General features: G+C 43.8%; 1 protein-coding gene across 4 annotated transcripts in view; it reads left to right on the top strand.

Moving 5' to 3' along the window:
- The window catches only part of sdk2b (sidekick cell adhesion molecule 2b), a 283868-nt gene that overhangs the window by 180926 nt on the left and 83274 nt on the right, over window positions 1-19668 (top strand). For all 4 annotated transcript variants that reach the window (XM_084937294.1, XM_084937292.1, XM_084937291.1 and 1 more), the window contains exon 2: window positions 19083-19242. In XM_084937294.1, the coding sequence (XP_084793420.1) occupies window positions 19083-19242 (160 nt within the window). The remainder of the gene's footprint in view (window positions 1-19082; window positions 19243-19668) is intronic.

Here is a 19668-nt window from a genome sequence, read left to right as displayed (position 1 = left end):
ATACACTTGCAGAAATTCTGTTTGGGTAGATTTTCAACATCTTTCAATCCTGTTCATTCTTCTTTTCAACATCTTTCAATCCTGTTCATTCTTCCCTGTTCACAAAATATATATAAAAAAGCTTTGTAAGCTTTCCGTGTACCCTTTTGACATTTTCCTCTTTCAGTTTTTAAAGAGGTTTGTTTACTACAAACACTCCCTAGCACACCTGTATTGAAAAAGATGCTCTACTTCAACCTCCAACCACTGAAAGAAGAGTGGAAAAAAAGAGAATCCGATAATAAATATTTTTTACATTGACTTTAAAATGCTTTCTACCTGAACATGGGAAGAAAGTTTTGTAGTTAAACTTGTGACTAAACTTTTGACTCCTCCAAATAATGAATGAAAGCACATTATCAGTTATCGCTTAACTTCTCCTAGGCTTTCTAAATGTCAGCAGCACACAGCTTTGGATACATCATGCTATGTCATCGTAGCCAATCATCTTATTCTTTTGTCATGTATTCTTGTTATAGCTTGCAAGCGTTCACACGACTGTTACACAATGCCACTTTTCTCAGAAAAATCAAAAAGACTGAAGTATGCTTCTTCATGGAAACTTCCCGTGCACCCCATGCATCCCACTTACCAGCAGTTACAACCAGTTGGTGATACTTCTCTATTGCGTTTCCTGGTAGTTAGGCAGAGAACAGGGATGAGTTCTGCATATTTAGTCATTTTCTTCTCAATCTCTCCTCCTTGAGTCAGCTGCAGCGCTTTTATTGCTGGAGCCCACAGTCTGGTCACAGAATCAAGTTGCAAATCTCCCTTGTATAACAGAGCCTCCTCTCCAAGTCCGCCTACAGTTTGCCCCTCATATCGGAGGTTTTGATGCTGGCATCTTGCTGGTGGTACCAGCCACCTCCTTCTCCCTCAGGAACTGGATCTGATTCTGGCACCCTGCTGGGTTCCCGTGGCTGCCTCTTTTATCTCCACGACTTCTGAGCATTTTTTTTAAACTGCTTCATTGTTTCTCCACTTGAACCAAACAAGTTTTGCAGTATAGTTTTTCAGCATGGGTGGAGGTTTTTGGTATCTATGGCACACTGCCATGCCCGTGGCAGCTTGCAGACATTTGATGTCTGATGAATCAGCACGCTTCCTTCTGCACTGTCTCAACCATCCATTTTCTTTTTCTTGTGCATTTCTCTCTCAGATTGTGTTATTTTTTAAAATCTCCATATTTTTCAGTTTGTTTGGTTTTTTTTTTTCATTTTTTGAGTGGGTATTTTTTGTCCATAAACAAGTGGTGTATGTCCTAAAAGATACAGTAAATACGATTGTAATTATTCTTCAAAATGAGAGACTTTTTAATTGCAGAGATTCTTGGTCCACACTGCTCCGAATCTGTAGAAAATGAGCAGTATGTGAGTTTTAAATTGTCAGCTGAGGCTTTCGTGCTCGGCTTTTTTTCATCTGCACTCCTCAACAGTGTTGGTCAAGTTACTTGAAAAAAGTAATCAGTAACTAATTACTGATTACTTCCCCAAAAAAGTAATCCCATTACTTTACTGATTACTTATTTTCAAAAGTAATTAATTACTTAGTTACTTAGTTACTTAGTTACTTTTTAAAAACACGATTTACAACCTGAATAGGTGATAAAGCGACAGATCTCCCAGCCCAATTCTACTTTTTCTACATAATCCATCATACAAAATGTAATCAAATGGAAAAGTCCCTTTTTAAAACTTGTTTTATTAGTTTTAATCTTTTAACTTTATGCATCAAGCAAAAATGTAATTATATGCAACATTCACTGACTGGAAGAAATTTGTTTAATATTTAAACCTATTTTCTGCACATTCCAGCACATAATTTTTTTTTTTGTGTGTGTTTACACTCAGTCTTTCAAATAGATGCAAGTAAAACACAGCAGAAAATAAATAAAATCAAAGACTAGCGGTCCTTTTGCTCTATTTTCACCTGTAAAGCAGGAGTAGGGTAGGCGGAGGTTTACCCTGGTGCAGGTGTGCCGCAGCGGTCAGTGGAAGGATACGGCAGTTTCTCTGTGAATTTCCCATTACGTCGTAGCGCACTCGGAGCTTGCTTGGAAGTTTAGGGGGTTCTCTTTCATAGCATTCGTTTCGTGTCTCACTATGGGAACGCCTCCTGCGTGACCTCATCAGAAGCTCAAATACCATTACGCCAGCCCTTACAGGCTGGCTAGGTGACGCCCATGTCAGGAGGGGCCAGTGCCTCCCTATATAATAGGCTGACATAGCGTCAGACGTCATTCAAAAACCTCTTCTCGCTTCTCACGGAAGCCTGTAGACAACTGTTCTATTGGGTGCTAAAGCTAAACTGTCCACAGATTCGAGTGAACAACTCGGTCGCCGGGCGCTTTGTTCCCAGCTTTTCAGTTGTCCACTAGCATACGAGCAGTAGCAATACTGTTCTGTAGCTAGTGCGGGTGCCAAGTAGCGATACTTTCACCCAGGGAAGTAGCAATACTTTCCGAAAGCGAAGTAGCAACACTTTGCTAATAAAGCTACCCCTAGCTTCACCATCAGGTAGCAATACCCTTCGACGCTAGCGGTTTTACACATTAGGTAGCAATACCTGTAGAAAAGTAGCAACACTTTTCACCCCATGTTAGCGAGGAATAGCAATATTCTCCGCACTCAGTGTCAGTCTCGCTAACGTGCGCAACCCTCTAGCTAACCATGGCTACGACGGCCAACGAAGTTGCAAAACTCTGTCCTTGCGGCAAGAAGATTTCTGCCTGGGATACACACCCCGTGTGTGCGGCATGCCTGGGTTTATCTCACGCTCAGGCTGCCTTGACACCCGCACAAGATTGTATCCACTGCGCGGCTTTCCCATGCAAACTACTCCGCCGCAGGCTAGCTCGCCAGGCTAACCTGTCGGGTGGCGACCCTTTGCTGTGTGAGGCTGCTGCAGCGCAAGGAGAAACTGAGATGCCCGATGATTTGGCTGCAACGCCAGGGCCGAGCTGGGCAGAGGCAGACCCTCAGCCCATCGCGACCGCTTTCCCGTCGCTGGAGGCACACGGAGATCGTGTGTTTTTCCCCGATGCTGGAGTCACCTGGGAAGGAGATGCCAACGAGGACGGAGATGAGTCGGCTGACTCGGAGCTCCTGCTGTCTGACGACGGCGAGGAGGAAGATTCCACCTCCTTGGCTAGCATCAGCTGGGCTGCAAAGCCCTCGGCTACCGGCGAGGTTGAAAAACCGACACCGCCGTCTCCCCTGGATCTCGACATGCAGGACATGTGCAAGCGAGCAGCCGCTAGGCTCAACATCCCGTGGCCCGCCATACAAACAGAGGTTGTAAAGTCTCGTTTTGACGGTAAGAAATTGCCGAAGGCGAAAAAGACGGGGAAGCATGTGTTGCCTGTTTTCCCTGAGCTACTCGATGAGATAGCGGTGACGTGGAAAGCAAAACCTTACAGCGAGAAACACCCCATCGTGGGGAGCTCCCTGCTGGATTGTGAGGGGATGGAGTCTATCGGCCTCCGCCAGATGCCACAAGTGGAGCCGTTGGTGGCGAGCCATCTTCACCCGAAGACGTCTCTGTCCTCATCGGCTCCATCTCTCCCCTCCAAAACAGACCGCTTCCAGTCTAGCCTTACAGATAAGTGCTACAAGGCAGCGGCTCTGTCAGTAAGAGCCCACAACGCCTCTTCTATGCTAATGGCTTACCAAGCTGAGCTAGAAGAGGACATGACAGCTAAACCAGATACCACAGTGTGGGAAGAAATCTGCGTTATAACTGACCACGTCCTCCGCCTCCACAAGGTAGCCATACAGGCTACTGGGAGAGCCATGGGCCTCATGGTTCTTCAGGAGCGAGCACGCTGGCTCGGGCTCACCAACCTGACGACCAAGGAGAAAGAGGAACTCCTCGACACCCCTGTCGTCCCTCACGGTCTCTTCGGTGCGGCTGTTACATCCATGCAGAAGAGATGTGAGGAGAAAAGGAGAGATGATGAGGCTCTGAAACTCTGCCTGCCGAGGAGGGCCCAGCACGCCACCCCAGCAGCACCGCGCCAGTCATTCGCGCAGGCAGCGTCTCGCCCGGTCCCCGCTTTCAGGATTCCCAAAGTGCCTAAGACGCAGGCAGCCCCCCAGGCTGCCGGGGCCCCTAAGAATCCATGGACTCGGAAGCAGTCTCCCCAGGCCAGACCTCAAGCGGCCCCTCCTCCTCCCCCCGCTGCCGCGATCGTGAGGAGGAAGAAGCGGCCGGCCTGACAGCCTCTCCTCTAGGCGGGAGCGAACCCAGTTTCCCCCCTTCATGGGCCACCCTGCCGCCTCCCAGCTCCGTTCCAGAGCAAGTTCAACGGGACATGTTCCACACAGAGTGCTTAACTCGGGCCGGCGTTCCTGTCACCGGACCCGCCAGAGGGAAAGAGAGCCAAAGTTCGCAGTGTTGTTTCACAAGCACTTCTCTCATGCATTCTGTATTAAAAAAGCCCCGACACGCGCATCCAGGCAGTTTGCCGAGGGCGCTGTCGAGTGTTGCAAAACACATGAAAAAATCAAACATGCTGAAAAACAGAGCACCGTCTGCCATAACGCAGCCCGTGGAGACTCGCGTTTCCACGGCTGTGATGATGCAGATGAGCCCGTCACCTCGCTCACCTGTGACAGAGGTGACGGGACACGTATGTTTCGCGCTGCGACCACAAGGGGGCGCCAAAACGCCATATTCGGTGGAGTGGCCAGTGAGCGCTCTCTCTCCACATGAAGAGCTGGGCCACCTGCACTCAGTCAGCATGGGTGCTGAGGACATTGGAAAAGGGCTACAGGCTGCAATTCAGTGTCGCTCCACCACATTTCAAAGAGATCGTTTACTCTCGTGCTCTGGGCGAGTCTGCCAGTTTTCTCCTGGAGGAAATTTCCACCTTGAGAGACAAAGGAGCTATAAGAGTTGTCCCTCCCGAGGAAATGCACAGCGGATTTTATTCAAGGTATTTCCTTGTGCCAAAGAAAGGGGGGAGGGGTATGAGAGCCATTCTGGATCTCCGTGCCCTGAACCGGCATTTAAGGACATACAAGTTCAGGATGTTGACGCACGCCTCGCTGCTACGGTTTGTACGAGCGGGCGACTGGTTCACATCAATCGACCTGAGGGATGCTTATTTCCACATCCCCATATATCCCCCACACCGAAAGTATCTGAGATTTGCTTTCCAGGGGATAGCATACGAGTTTGTAGTCCTGCCTTTTGGTCTCTCACTGAGCCCAAGGGTGTTTGTGAAATGCACCGAGGCAGCAGTGGCCCCGCTCAGGAAAAAGGGCATTCGGGTGGCCACATACATCGACGATTGGCTGGTGGCAGCCCCAACCCGCCAGGGAGCGACTTGTCACACAAATGCTCTCATACACCATCTGGAGAGTTTGGGTTTCCAGATAAACGTGGAAAAGAGCACATTGACGCCAACTCAATGCATTACTTTCATAGGGCTCAGCCTAGACTCCTTCCGGGTGAGGGCTTTTCTGTCCCCGGAGAGAACAGCGGCCATACAGTCATCCCTAGCACTGTTTCGCAGAGGCAACACAGTGACCCTCAAACAGTGCCAGAGGCTGCTCGGTCTGATGGCCTCTTCTCTAGTGGCGATAACACTGGGACGCCTGCACATGAGAGGCTTTCAGCGCTGGGTGGGCTCGCGGGGACTGGACCCTCACCGAGACGGCCACCGTCGCGTGAGAGTCTCTGCAGACTGTTCACTCGCTCTCCGCGAGTGGAAGAGGCCAGGTTTCTTGTCTCAGGGTGTTGCCTTGGGGGCAGTTTCAGCCAGGAAAGTGATTTCCACAGATGCCTCTCTTTCGGGCTGGGGGGCCACCCACGAGGGCAGAACAGTGAATGGGGAATGGGGCCCTCACATGCGCTCCACCCACATAAACTGTCTGGAACTGCTGGCGGTTCACCTGTCGCTAAAACACTTTCTCCCTTGGCTGAGAGGTCATCATGTTTTAGTGAGGTCGGACAATTCCACCGTTGTGGCCTACATCAACAGACAGGGGGGTCTGGGGTCCCCCAAGTTACACACACTGGCACACAGACTGATAATCTGGAGCAGTGTCCACCTGCTCTCACTGAGAGCGACTCACGTGCCGGGGATCTTGAACTTTGGAGCAGATCTTCTCTCCAGGGGCAACCCGCTGTATGGGGACTGGAAGCTTCACCCAGAGGTGGTGAAGCAGATCTGGCTGCGATTCGGTCAGGCGACCGTGGACGTTTATGCATCCAGGGAGAATGCTCAGTGTCCCCTGTTTTACTCACTGCGCGATCAGAGAGCTCCACTCGGGGTGGATGCTCTAGCTCACGAGTGGCCGAGAACCCTCCTCTATGCTTTTCCCCCAGTGGCCCTCATTTCTCCAACTCTGGCCAGAGTGAGGGAGGGAAGTCACTATATGATCCTGATAGCCCCGCACTGGCCAGGGAAGCACTGGCTGGCGGAGATTTTTCAGCAGCTGTGCGGCCCACCTTGGCCGTTACCACTACGCAGAGACCTCCTGTCTCAGGCACAGGGGGAAATATTCCACCCCCACCCAGAGAGGCTAGCTCTATGGGCTTGGCCCGTGAATGGTTTAACCTGAACACGGTGGGGCTCCCTCATAGTGTTATCGACACTATTCAGTGTTCTAGAGCATCGTCTACTAGGACGCTATATGAGCACAAGTGGCGTGTGTTTGAAAGCTGGTGCGCAGAATCACAGGCCATCCCTTTTCTGTGCTCTGTGGCTGTGATTCTGTCATTTCTTCAGGCCCTGATTGATAAGGGTAAAGCCTTCTCCACCATCAAGGTGTATTTGGCAGCAATTTCAGCCTGCCATATTGGTTTTGAGGGAAAGACTGTTGGCCAGCATCCCTTAATATGCCGTTTCATGAAGGGTGCACGGCGTAAATTGCCTACGTCTAGGCCGTTGGCTCCGTCGTGGGACCTTCCCACAGTATTGGCTGCCCTCTCCTGTTGCCCGTTTGAACCCCTGGAACAGGTTGAGTTAAAATTTCTGTCCTTGAAGACAGCTCTATTAATTGCTTTAGCTTCTGCTAAACGTGTGGGAGAGATCCACGCTCTCTCAGTGCATCAGTCATGCATTCGGTTCTCCTCTGATAATACGAGGGTCAGTATGCGGCTCAACCCTGCCTTTGTCCCGAAGGTTGTCGGCACATGTTCCCCTATAGAACTGCCGGCCTTTTGCCCACCGCCTTTCTCCTCAGAGGAGCAACAGCGGCTGCATACCTTGTGTCCAGTCCGTGCTCTACGCATTTACATGGACCGAACCCAGAGTGTCAGACAAAGTGACCAGCTGTTCGTGTCCTGGGCTAAGCCACATATGGGAAAGCCTGTGTCTAAACAGCGCCTCTCCCATTGGATAGTGGGAGCAATTGCCCTGGCCTATACTAGCAGGGGCCTTCAGCCCCCTGCTGGCTTACGTGCGCATTCCACTAGAGGTCTGGCAACCTCATGGGCTCTCTTTAGGGGAGTTTCTATTCAGGAGGTGTGTGCAGCTGCATGCTGGACCTCACCTCATACATTTGCTAGGTTTTACAGGTTAGATGTGACAGCACCTAACCTAGCACATTCAGTCCTCAGTGCAGGTTCTTCCCGGGTGGGGGCCTCTCCCCTGTGAAGTGCTGTTGGGGACAGTTGTCTTCTTAACAGGCATGTCTGGCAATCCGGGAGTCAGTATTTCTCCCATAGTGAGACACGAAACGAATGCTATGAAAGAGAACTTAAGGTTATGTATATAACCCCGGTTCTCTGAGTAGCATGAGTGAGTGTCTCACCAGACCGCCCTCCTTGCTATGGAAGCGAGGAAGAGGTGGGCTTGTTTTGAATGACGTCTGACGCTATGTCAGCCTATTATATAGGGAGGCACTGGCCCCTCCTGACATGGGCGTCACCTAGCCAGCCTGTAAGGGCTGGCGTAATGGTATTTGAGCTTCTGATGAGGTCACGCAGGAGGCGTTCCCATAGTGAGACACTCACTCATGCTACTCAGAGAACCGGGGTTATATACATAACCTTAAGTTTTTTTTCGCTGTAAAAAGAAGTTTTCTTCCCACGCACAATGCTAATGGACGCTAATGTTTTTGTCACTTTTTATGGAATCAAACTCAAAGTAAGGTCAGTACTTCCACGCTTTAAACGCTGCACGCTCATACTCTCTCCCGTACTCGATATATGATCCACTGTTGATCTGCACACAGCTGTTGTCACAAACGTGGCACTTGCTTACGTCACTGTCATGAGACTAAGGTTTAAGTAACGCAGTAACGCAGCGTTCCTACGGGAAAGTAAAGGTAATCTAATTACCGTTTTTGCAATAGTAATCCCTTACTTTACTCGTTACTTGAAAAAAGTAATCGGATTACAGTAACGCGTTACTGCCCATCTCTGCTCCTCAAGACGTAAAAGTTTGACATTTTTGAAAGGTGTGAGCTTCATATTTAATGTGAGAGTCATTGCATATTCTGTGTTAAGACAGCACACACACGTGTTTAATAATAACAAAAATAACTGTTATTGCCTTCCATTGTTTCTGGTTACTTTGTTTTCTCACACTCTTCTACTTCTCTTCTATGACCAGTTTCATCACATTTACAAGAACCATATTAAAATGACAAAAAATGACAAAAAAAAACCCAGAACAATATTTGAAGCAACATTTTTCTCTTTGGTGCTTGTTTGCAAAATCTAGAAGTCTGTAGGACATAATTTGACAGTAAACTCATTCTGCACAATATATAGAAGCCTCAGTGCCCACTGCCTGCAGCCCCCTTTGCAATAAAATATCAAGTCCTAATACTCACCCAAGGCTTCTGGCTTAAGAGGTTCTGTGTGCACTGATGTAAATAAAACCCTTGTTTTCCCCCATAACCTAATCCTTGGACTTTATTATACACTTTAGAGGATGTTTTTGTACCTCCAGCCTTATAATCAGCGCTGCTCCAACCCACTTTCATCTTTTCATCCTCCTCTTTTATGGTTTATCCACTTTACCTCATTCTTTCCTCTGACCTGGCTATACTGGCATAATACAGTGTGGCTTGATCACAAATAATACTCAAAACTCATTAATGAAAGATTACGGTTTCTCTGAATAGCCACAGTGAGCTTTCATTTGGTGCCCATATAGGCTGTGGTACAAAGAGCCAAACACAAAAGGAACAAACATTGACCCCTGCAGGAGCATGAACGACCTTAGCCAGCCTTTTGTGCTGTGATTTGAAGACGTGCCCTTGACAAAAAGTAAAGACCCCACTACTAATAAGCAAAAAAGAGGAAATGTTTAAACGAGAAAAATCATGGAAAAAAATAAAGAAAAGCTAAACCTGGCTTGTTGTATTCTCGCATTAAACTAATGCACATGTGTGCCTTCTTGCTGTTTTGGTTCACCAAACACTTGCATTTGTAGCCGGTACAATCAGCAAGAGGAAAGGAAAACAGCGACTAAGCTAACCATCCTTGCTATGAGAAAACATAGCATGAGGTCAAAGAAGAATGTATGGTATAAGGTAAGAAAAGCTAATTGGCTTGCTGAGAAATGAAACCAGCGCCATCTATTCAGTCGGCTTTATATAGACTTGCCCTTCGTTAGGTGAGTACAAAGAGGACAGAGCAATGATCATGATGTTTATTAAGGGGAGGTGGAGTAGTGACTCACGGCGTGAATGTTTGTGCATGTATGTTTGCTTGTGTCGGGAGAGGACAGAGGGTGGTCTCCTTGTTTATATGTATATGCCTTTGTCTCAGTGTGAGCATCAGAGGATGAGTGCGAAGTTGCCAACAGAGACGGGGATGAGATAGATGAGGTGGGCGATGTGTGTGTGCATGCAGCTCTGCTTGTGTCAAGAGCCCAGTGGCATGCCTCACATTGTGTGTACTGAGGGGAAAAAGTCACCAGTGAGTATTTGCCTGCTGCTTGCATTAAATCACACAGATGTGCATCTTTGCACCAAAAAAATCAGCAGGCAAGAGTAGAAATATGAAGAAAAACAAGCAGTCTACATTGTGCATCTTTTTATATGAAAGATGTGAATCTAAAAGATCAAAAAGGAGAAATGAATAATAAAAATAAATAAATAAATAAAAAGATTATCATAGAGAAACCCGTGTTAACATGACATTTATTTAGGCATCTTCTTTTTTTTTTTATCCTTCCAACAAATAACTACTGCGTGGCAATAACAGAGGCTGACTAAAAAGCCAATTGTAGTGCATTAAAAGCCTTCTAACAAGGCCATGAAGTGGAATTGTTTCCTGCCACACTCCAAAGTGAACAAGTGTTGAATTGGGCGAGAAGCTGGATAATGGCCTCTCCTTCAAACTACCTCAGCTATCAAATGCTCTCCGTATTGACCTGCACTAATCATCTTCACAAAGTGGCAATTTAGACAGTTATCCCCCCAAATTTCTCTTTTGAAATAAGTATTTTATCAAATGAATCCAGCACACTGTGCCCACTCATCTTAAGAAGATTTTAAAAGGCTTAAAGGTCAAATTTGTAACTTTTTTTTGACCGTATTTATTACAGGTTTTAAAAGTTAAAACAATGCTACTTGGGTGTTTTTCAACTGATGCCAGTTGAACATTGAGACCAGGTTTATCTCTTGTCTTTCCAAAGCATGATCAAATTAGAAATTAGAGTAAAAGTTAATTTTTGGTGTTGGAACCCATTGGTCAAAGAAAAAATAACAAATTAGGGTCTGCCTACACGTCTCATATTTACCTGTTATCATTTTCACTTTATTTCAGAGGCCGTATGATGTCTTGTTGTCAGTAAACTCCTTTAACAGTGGACCAGTGGACCTTTGCAATAGCTGTTTTTAAACTGCATCAATTGTGGTACCAATTTATGTGCCCAAAAGTCATAAAAAAGACAACTTTCCCACTTTTTTCATACTTATTTTAACATTTTAACACCTGAAAATTCTGTTTAAGCTTAGGAGAAAATATCTTTTCTACACTGAGTAACATTTAGTGGAATTGATTTGTGCAGATTACTCACAGTTAATAGTCTGTTCAGATAAAAATAAATTCATTCCACAAGATTTGGCAGGCTGAAATGTTACGGTGGTGTTGGCCACCACCGTAACATTTCAGCCTGCCAAATCAGTGTGAAATGTGTTATTTTGTGGATGGCTTGTCGTCATCGCAGTTCATTCACACACTGAACTATAAATTTGGCTCGTTAACAACAACGCATGCATGTTAGGTTTAAGTTCAAGTTGTAGTTTGGCAACGTTTTGTTGTGTGCACGCGCGAGCTTGCTTCCACGTTCACTTACTTCCACGTTCACTTACTTCATAGCGGCTGTAGCATGCAGAGGAAGTGATAAGGAGTATGGTCCTCTCTTTTCTCCCTTTGTCTAGCCTTCCCCTGCTGCAACCCATCCATACATTATTAAGTAGTAAAGAACATTGTTCCACAGCGTTAATTTTTCAGCAGGCCAGGGGTGGACTGCAGATACATCCCATCCTTAAGCCATGGGTTACTCAGGTTGCTGATGCATACTGTCTCGTATAGAGTTCTGTGTTTATCAACAGTGTGTGTTCATTATTTCCCCTGACTGCACTTTTTTATCATACAGCTCAAGTGGTGAGCGTTTTTTTGTCTTCCCTCTTAATGTTTTAGAATGACCTAATTCTTTACCTGATATAAAGAAGTCTTCACTGACGTATAAATCAACATGAAGTCTTGCTGTACAGTACTTCAGTTTGGAGCATGCAAGGTCATTTAAGATGTTTCATGCAGCCATATGATACTGACGCATGAGATGCTTTTCAGCTTTATTGTGTCCCATAATACAGCAATTGATTTGGCTCCATAAACATCATAGCTTAATATGCTCAGTGCACTGTGCCCCGCACACCACCACTAAGGAGATTTTTCTTTCTAGATCTATTGGGAAATTAAACCAGCTTGTTCCTAAGTAAGCACATACAGGCACACCAATACACATACATACTTTTTTTTTTTTTTGTAGAAACAGGAAATTACACAATGGTGACATGCAATAGAGTGGCATTTATTGGCGCACAACCAATCACATTTTCCTTTCATTTCTTGTACATAACCTGTTTTTTTTATTTATGTAGCTCTGTTTCTTAGTGTTACCTGCTTAGTCTAGATTTGCAAGTCATTATTGACACTTGTGAAGGATTGCTGCAGGTTAAGTGATAAAAGTAAGCATACAAGCTGACGGCTTAGCCTGTCGTTGCTAAAGGTTAACTCATAGATTTATGAATGCCACCTCTCTTTGCTGAGGCCGTTTAAAGAAGTAGACATTTTTGATATTTTAGTTGCTGTGATTTATTGCTATCCCTTCCCCATATTGGGTGGCATGAGAACTGAGAAAAGAACAGTGAGTGATGCTAGTTTTCACACTTTTTAAATATTCATGTGTTTAAAAAAAAGAGCTCTTTGGCTTTTCACAGCAATGTATTGTGTTATTGTTTTCAATATCCCGCACCAGTGTTTTCCTGCCTTTGCAGATTGTCAGCCATTTGAAACCAAGTGAGAGGTACTTGCAGCACATCATAATGTTGCAGCTTTTTTTTCTCCATTCACTGAGAAAGCGAAGGTATCTCACAGAAAACACGTGGAAGGAAAAAATTGATATAAATTAGAATTAATGTGCTGTCTTGTAGGGTCTTACATAGCGCCTTCTTACCACTATGTATGTAAATGGAAATGACATAAACATAATAACATCAAATCTGAAGAGTGCTGGATGTAAATAGGATGCAGACATCTACAAAGAAGAATATTTAAACCTACAATAAAAAAAGGGGTAAAAAAAGAATCGCTTCTCATTGGAACCGGGCGTCTTCTCTTATCCACTGAGAGTCTGTCTCCTGGACAGTGCAGGGGTCTTTTGCAGTGGTGGAGGGCTTCCAGTTGAACTAAAATCATGAGCGGAGAACAGACCAGCAAGAATAGAGATTATTGGCTGGCAGGGTGGTCTCCTGGAAAATGCAGTTCTACGGGCAAAGAGGAGGAGGTGTCACTGAACCATGAATGAAACAAAAAGGGAGCCAACAATAAAATAGTGAAGCTTTGTGCTAAAGCAAGATGTGTCTCCTTTATGTAGTATGGACATGCTATGTATGTGCATATGAACAGAACAGTGAGCTGCTCACTGGCTTTGTATCGTGAATTTGTGTACAGTATGTGTAACTGTGTGGACACAGGCTAGTGGAAACCAGCTGCTGGACTGGATTTGAGTGTCTCTCAGGGATGAGCAAAATATCAGTCAGCACAACCACACACGCCTGCCAAATCTTTCTTTCGCTCTCTCTCTGTGTCTCTCACGCACGCACATACACACACAGACACACACATTCAAAATATACAGTTTCGTACAGACATACATTCACTGGCACAATCTGGATCATTTCCCTTCCAGAGCGCACGCACACACACACACACACACACACACACACTGAGCAAGAGGGCCAGAGCAGTGTGCTAAATAAAATTAGACAGTAGAACAGATTTTCACACCCAGCGGGACCATTAGCAGCTCAGTTAGACCACCAGCAAACTTCCATCCTCATCAGCATCACAAACACACTTTGACACCTGCCATGAAAGAATGGCATGCACACACGGTGGGACACACACACACACACACCCACAAAAACACACACACCTACACATGCACACATCATTTAGAAACAAACAAATCACATGTGGACAGATACATACGAACGCTTAGACACCTCCAAACTTTCGTTCCACATTATAAATCAACGTGTAGCAGTAGGTTTATGAAAATGGACTGTAAAAGCTATAATCAAGCACCTGTGCATGAGTGCATGGGTTTGTCTCTATGTGTGGGGCCCCCAGGCTGCAGCTGAAATATGTATGCTGTGTCCGGCAACGTTGAGCCCCTGAGGATTGAGCTAGGAGGGAGGTTACTACTCATGGCTGCCACTGCAGCACCACAGCCTTCTGGGAGCTGGAAAGTACTTCGTTATCTGTGCAAATTCACTGCTCCGTTTTGCACTGGCCACAAAAAATCTGAAAAAATAAATGTCATCTGTAAAGCCGCTGAGCTGTATTGACACGGACTTGCATCTATTCAAACGATGTGCTTTCACGAGGATATTTTTCCTTGAAAACGGACACAGGTACCTGCTTTACCTTTATTTCTGTGTGTATTTCACGGCCATTTGAAATAATAATAATAATAATGATCCAGAAAGAACTCTGCCTATGGAGGTCATGGACACATTATGCTGAAGGCGACTGCGTCAGTGATCTGAAAAAAAGAAATCACATTGCCAGAAAGCACAGAACCGATAAAGTTTAAAAGTGGCAGACTTGTGCGGAAAGAATATGTTTGTGTCACAATTACAATCTTCAGAATATCTTCATACATATTATGCATTATGTATAAGTAAAGTATAAGTATTTTAAATGATGTTTTATATGTGTGGCATTAGCACCTACAGACTGCTCTTTAAAAAATTAATGTTACATGTGCAGCATCAAATTCACAAAATCTTGTTTTCTGATGTAATCAGATGGTCGATGGTCTTATTAATTCACTTACTTCTTATTTATGTCCGTTTAAATCATGTCCTGTATTTCACATTGCTCCACAAAGCACCTTTATTTTATGTGCCTTATAAATAAACCGACTTAAAATGGTGTTTTGACCTTTTTAAGCTAGCCAAAGGTATTTGGAGTGAAATAGGAGAAATATTCCTGACTATAGGTCTTGTTTTTAAAATTTAATAATATGAGTTCTCCTAAATTATGAATTCTCACCCCAGGGCAGGCATTTGTACCTGGCACCGTTTTCATTAATGAGAGAGCTGATTTAATTGACTGTGCTGCAGACTCGGTTTTGAGTCTGCATTTAACACACTACCCTTCACCTTTGCATGCACACACAATTATATATACACACACACACACAGAAACATGCAGTGCTTTGAGCTGGCATGGCCCCAGGGAGCATCTCCTGGCATGGACTTTGCTGTATGCAAACGAGGGGGTCTCTAACACCCAGTAATCCTTTGTATTTTACAGGAAGCATGCAGCCGAATAGTGGAAACTTAAGTTGGGTCTAGTCTGTCTGCGAGTTCATTTGTAGCACTGTTCACACTAATTGGAAGTGTATAAGAGCTTACTGGTGGCATGAGACAGACCATCCAATGTGTTTTCTAAGCCTTTTTATCTGCGCTAATAGCTGTGTACAGTATGAACTGTAACAGCAAGATCTCAAGTGGTGGTATGTCATTAAAATCTTGATACTTCAGTTTTCATCTTTGTCTCACAAAGTGATAGCAACATGCTGCACATTTATACTTCCTGTAGTTGTGTGAAAATCATTTCCTCTGAGAAAAAGCATTGATTATTTTTTTTAAAAGCATCATTAAATCCTGTCACATGTAAGTGTTTACAGTATTAAAGTGTCAGGAAATTGTTGCTATAGTTACTCCATGTTGCTAAAGTGCTGTCAGCATAAAGAATGTATAACCAGCCATGTGCACAGGAAGCACAGATTCCCATATGGGTTAATTGTGCATCAATCTGTTGGTAATGCTACGGGTCACCGGTAGGGGAGGACTGCATTCCTGCTTTCTACTCAAAAAGATATGAGCTATGTATTGCTTATTACATTATTCCCTTCGTGACCCCACTTTTGTTGTTAATTATTATGCAGAAAGCACAATTAAAACACGTTTCATATTCATATGAGAAAGATATGCATTTTTAAGACAGGACTGTTTTTATTATAGATGACAACATTTGTGTGTTTTATTGAGAAATACAATTGACCTTTATTTGCTTTCCACATTTAAGCCTGGACACCCACCAAAACACCGGTTCAGATAAAACTCGGAGTTCTTATTAACATAAAACATTTTATTTGTTGATTTTTTTTTACATGGGGTCATGTTGTATGCAATGTTTTGATTACTAATTGTTAACAAAAAAATATTAATTACTTCTGGGCCTAAGTTATTATACTCCTAGAGTGCTTTCTTTTATACTGGCACTGCATGTGCTGATTTTACTGTTAGATAACACTGATGAGCTCTTACGGACGTCCTAATGAGAGGAGCTACTGGAGATATCATCAGTGATCAGTGTTTTCTTTGGCCTCACACTGCCCTGTGCTTGAATGGATATGTGTTTCTGCGTGATACAGCGCTTGCCTTTCATTTGCATGTGCCCCCCACCCCTCTTCTTCCCTCTTTTTCACGGCATTGCTTCCTCTTGTCTCTTTCCCCACTCCACTGCTTCCTCTCACCTCATGCTCTTTTTATCTGTCCCTCAAAGATAAAAGCAAAGCGTGCATCGCGAGGGAACGATTAGTCTCGGCCATCTCAAATAACTATTGTATGTCTCAATCACCCTCATTCTCAAACTATCTCCTCCAGTGCCAGGCATAGCATTAACCCACACTGGAGAGGCCCTGGCACTCCAACTCTAAAGGCAGCTTAGAGTCTATTTTACATTTTATCTCTCTTTTTTTTTGCATCTGCTAAGCCCTCTGTCTGCCATCCTCATCGCTTATAGATCATTCACTCATTTTTTGTCTTATATCACTTAACCTAAGTGTTCATTTTTCTTTTCGTTCATTGTGTATTCTGTCTTTACACTGACAAAGACTTCACAGTGTGACTTTCTGTTAGCTGTGTCTATGGTTTGACTGAACTTTTTATGCCCCTGCTGTATGGTGTCTTTCTTCGTGTTTGACTAGATTAAGGGATCAGATTTGAACAGAACGGAAAAGGCTCACTCCTGAAAATGCTCAGTGGTGATGTGAGTCGAATTTAGCAGATAAATGCCGTGTGTTAGCTTGCTGAGTCTCCTATGTCTTCTTATATGTGTTATAAATATTTATGCATGTCAGCCTAGCACAATACTCAGGTTATCAAGTGAGAAGTCAAACCAAAAGCTGTTGATAAATATGCATCAAGAATTTATGAATATTCATTATTGAATCACTGAAGTGTGTTTTTGCACTTTTGAACTTCCAACAACTACCATTCATTCCCTTATCATTTTTCTTGATGTTCTTCGTTATGTAACTTTGTATCTGCCTCAGTCTATCACGTTGGTTCTTGACGACCGAGGTATTTCAGAAAGTTCTTCAACATAATTTAACATAGTAATTAAATCTGCTTTATATTTCTCTGGAATGACATGATTAGTCATCTGGCTCTTTCATAACTTGTCTGGAGAATACACGTGGCTGCGCATTCACGAGCTCCTCAGCTAGAATACAGTAAAATAAATAAGGTGCTTATTTGACTTTCTGATATTTTTAGGATATGCAAACCTGTTGGGACACTGTGTGAAGCTTAATAAAAAGTGGAACGTAATCATTAATTAAGTTGTAAATTAATTAAATGTTGTGTCAGGTGGTTTAAAGACAACAGTATCAGATGTTTCAAACTTGTTAAATTTCTCATTTTGAATTTTGATGTGATCTACGTGTTTAAAAAAAATTAAGAACCTTGAAAAACAAAGAAAAACCTTGAAGGTCTGGAAATCTATTTATGATGAGTAAAATAAGCAGGGTTTTTTTGTGAAGGACAATAAATTGCTAATCCAGATTCTACATGTATCACAGCAGCTTTGGTCTGTAGTCTGGATTTCAGGCTATACTGCACTGCCTGAAGTTTTGATCTTGTGGACAGAAGTTTGTTTTTAGCAGCGCTGTTCATCTGTGTCGCATTTTACTGTAAGGGCTCCTGTAAAGGTTCCACTCAACTTTTATCTGTGAATATAGGAACGGAAAAAAAAAACTAGATGCAAATGCAAACTATATTATGTTCCTCCATGATCAGCTACTGTAACATACATACATTTAGTGTGAAGAAGAATCTTTAGTAGTTAATCTAAGTCTGTAATTTTAAGTGAAATGCCTGTAAATCATCTTTAGGCTTCCACTGTTTGACTTTCATCCCCTATTTTTCTCACCATTCCTTCACTCTTATCAGTCTACCTCCAGTGGATTTGTTGAGCCAGAATAGAGGAACAAAATATCAGCACTATAGATCATTTTGACAGTTTAATTTCAATGCCTGATTATCAGTCAATTTGATAATTATATTATCCAACCATCCAATTAATGTGTTCTATATTTACAATGATCATCAAGTAAGCGGTCCATTTTTGCATCATTTATTAAGGGTGAGATATTAGAGCCACGAGAGACCTTGACAGTTTTGCTGTGCAGCTTCTTGATTGAGATATAAAAAAATCACTGTGTGTCTATTGCGACGTTCACTATGGGCACCACCCTACAGAGAGCTTCTCGCCGGTCTTCCTCAATCCATTCCGTCACACTCAACAGAGCGTGTTCAGGAAACACAGAAGGAGCGAAAAACAGAGCGATATAGAGTGGAGGCGAACAAATGATGAAAGGATTTCATGCCTCCTCCTTAGCTTTACTCCTCTCCTGTCTGCTCTGTCTAGCTCGGAGGAAGGTACTGCACTGTGCCAATGAGCTACTGACACACAAGTGCACAGAGCAGGAGATGCAGGATCAATCCTTCATGACTTGATGCTTTTGCTTCCTCTTCGCGGTTAGTCAGACTTCTCTGAGACATTAAGAGCAAGTCAAAATCACCCACAGCAGACAACAGTGCATCATATCAGATTAGGTAGCTCCGAATGGGACGCATTCACAGAGGGTTTTCCATCTGGAGTGTGTTTAGATGCCAGTGATAAATAAATGCAACACAGTTTACTTTGTCTTAAATGAGATCCCAGCATCTGACCATAGACAATCCGTAACAGTCAGAGAGATGTAAGCATCAGTTACATTTGGCTCCCTGTTTAAGTGTATTTGAAAAGTTTCCGAGGACTCTGTGCTTGCTTCTTGTCTGTGCTTACATTATCAAAGTTAATGTGATTCCTTCTATCTTATCTAAAGAACTCCATTTTCCTGACATTCTTTTGTCCCTGTATTTGTGTGTGTGACATTTAAGAGTTTGCATTGTTCACTGTTTGTTTTCCATTAACTGGTTTTAGGAGAAAAATGTCTCATTAGGAAATTGAAAGACTTTAATTCCAAACATTTGTCTTTACAGATGACGTGCCTCCCTACTTCAAGACAGAGCCAGTGCGTAGCCAGCTCCATCTGGAACGTAACAGGCTGGTGCTGACCTGCATGGCGGAGGGAAGCTGGCCACTAGAGTTTAAATGGATCCACAATAGCACAGAATTAACACGCTTTTCACTGGAGTACAGGTGAGCACAGGCTGATGAACTGTAACTAACTAGTCATGTATATATTTGGTGAAATTAGGATTAGTATTTACCTTTTTGCCATTAGCTACAGGCCTACTGTAAGAGATTAACTATGAAAGTCCCATTCAATAAGGAGCAGAGATTAGTGATTGACCCCTGGTAGCCACTGGTCGCTAATTCACGCTAGCGTGAAATTGATTGGAAAGAGGTGCACGGTGTTGCACTGAAAACCTCCTTTGAGGTTTTGAGTTTGAGTACACACCAAGAGGAAGTGAAACTGTGAAAAATTGTGACACAACCTGGAAATGGAGTCTGTTTGCACTAAAAGTAAAATGTGCTGGTTGCAGCAGTCAGGTACAACTTTTTAAAAAGCTTGTAACTTTTACTGTGAAAGCAAACAATGTCCACTTCCAGTTTGCAGTGAAC

The sequence above is a fragment of the Perissodus microlepis genome, chromosome 8 (assembly GCF_051167445.1).
Source record: "Perissodus microlepis isolate ML-2025 ecotype Zambia chromosome 8, ASM5116744v1, whole genome shotgun sequence".
In the NCBI taxonomy this organism is placed as follows: domain Eukaryota; kingdom Metazoa; phylum Chordata; class Actinopteri; order Cichliformes; family Cichlidae; genus Perissodus; species Perissodus microlepis.
The sequence above is the reverse complement of the archived record's forward strand: the minus strand, read 5'-3'. Positions and strand labels throughout refer to the sequence as shown.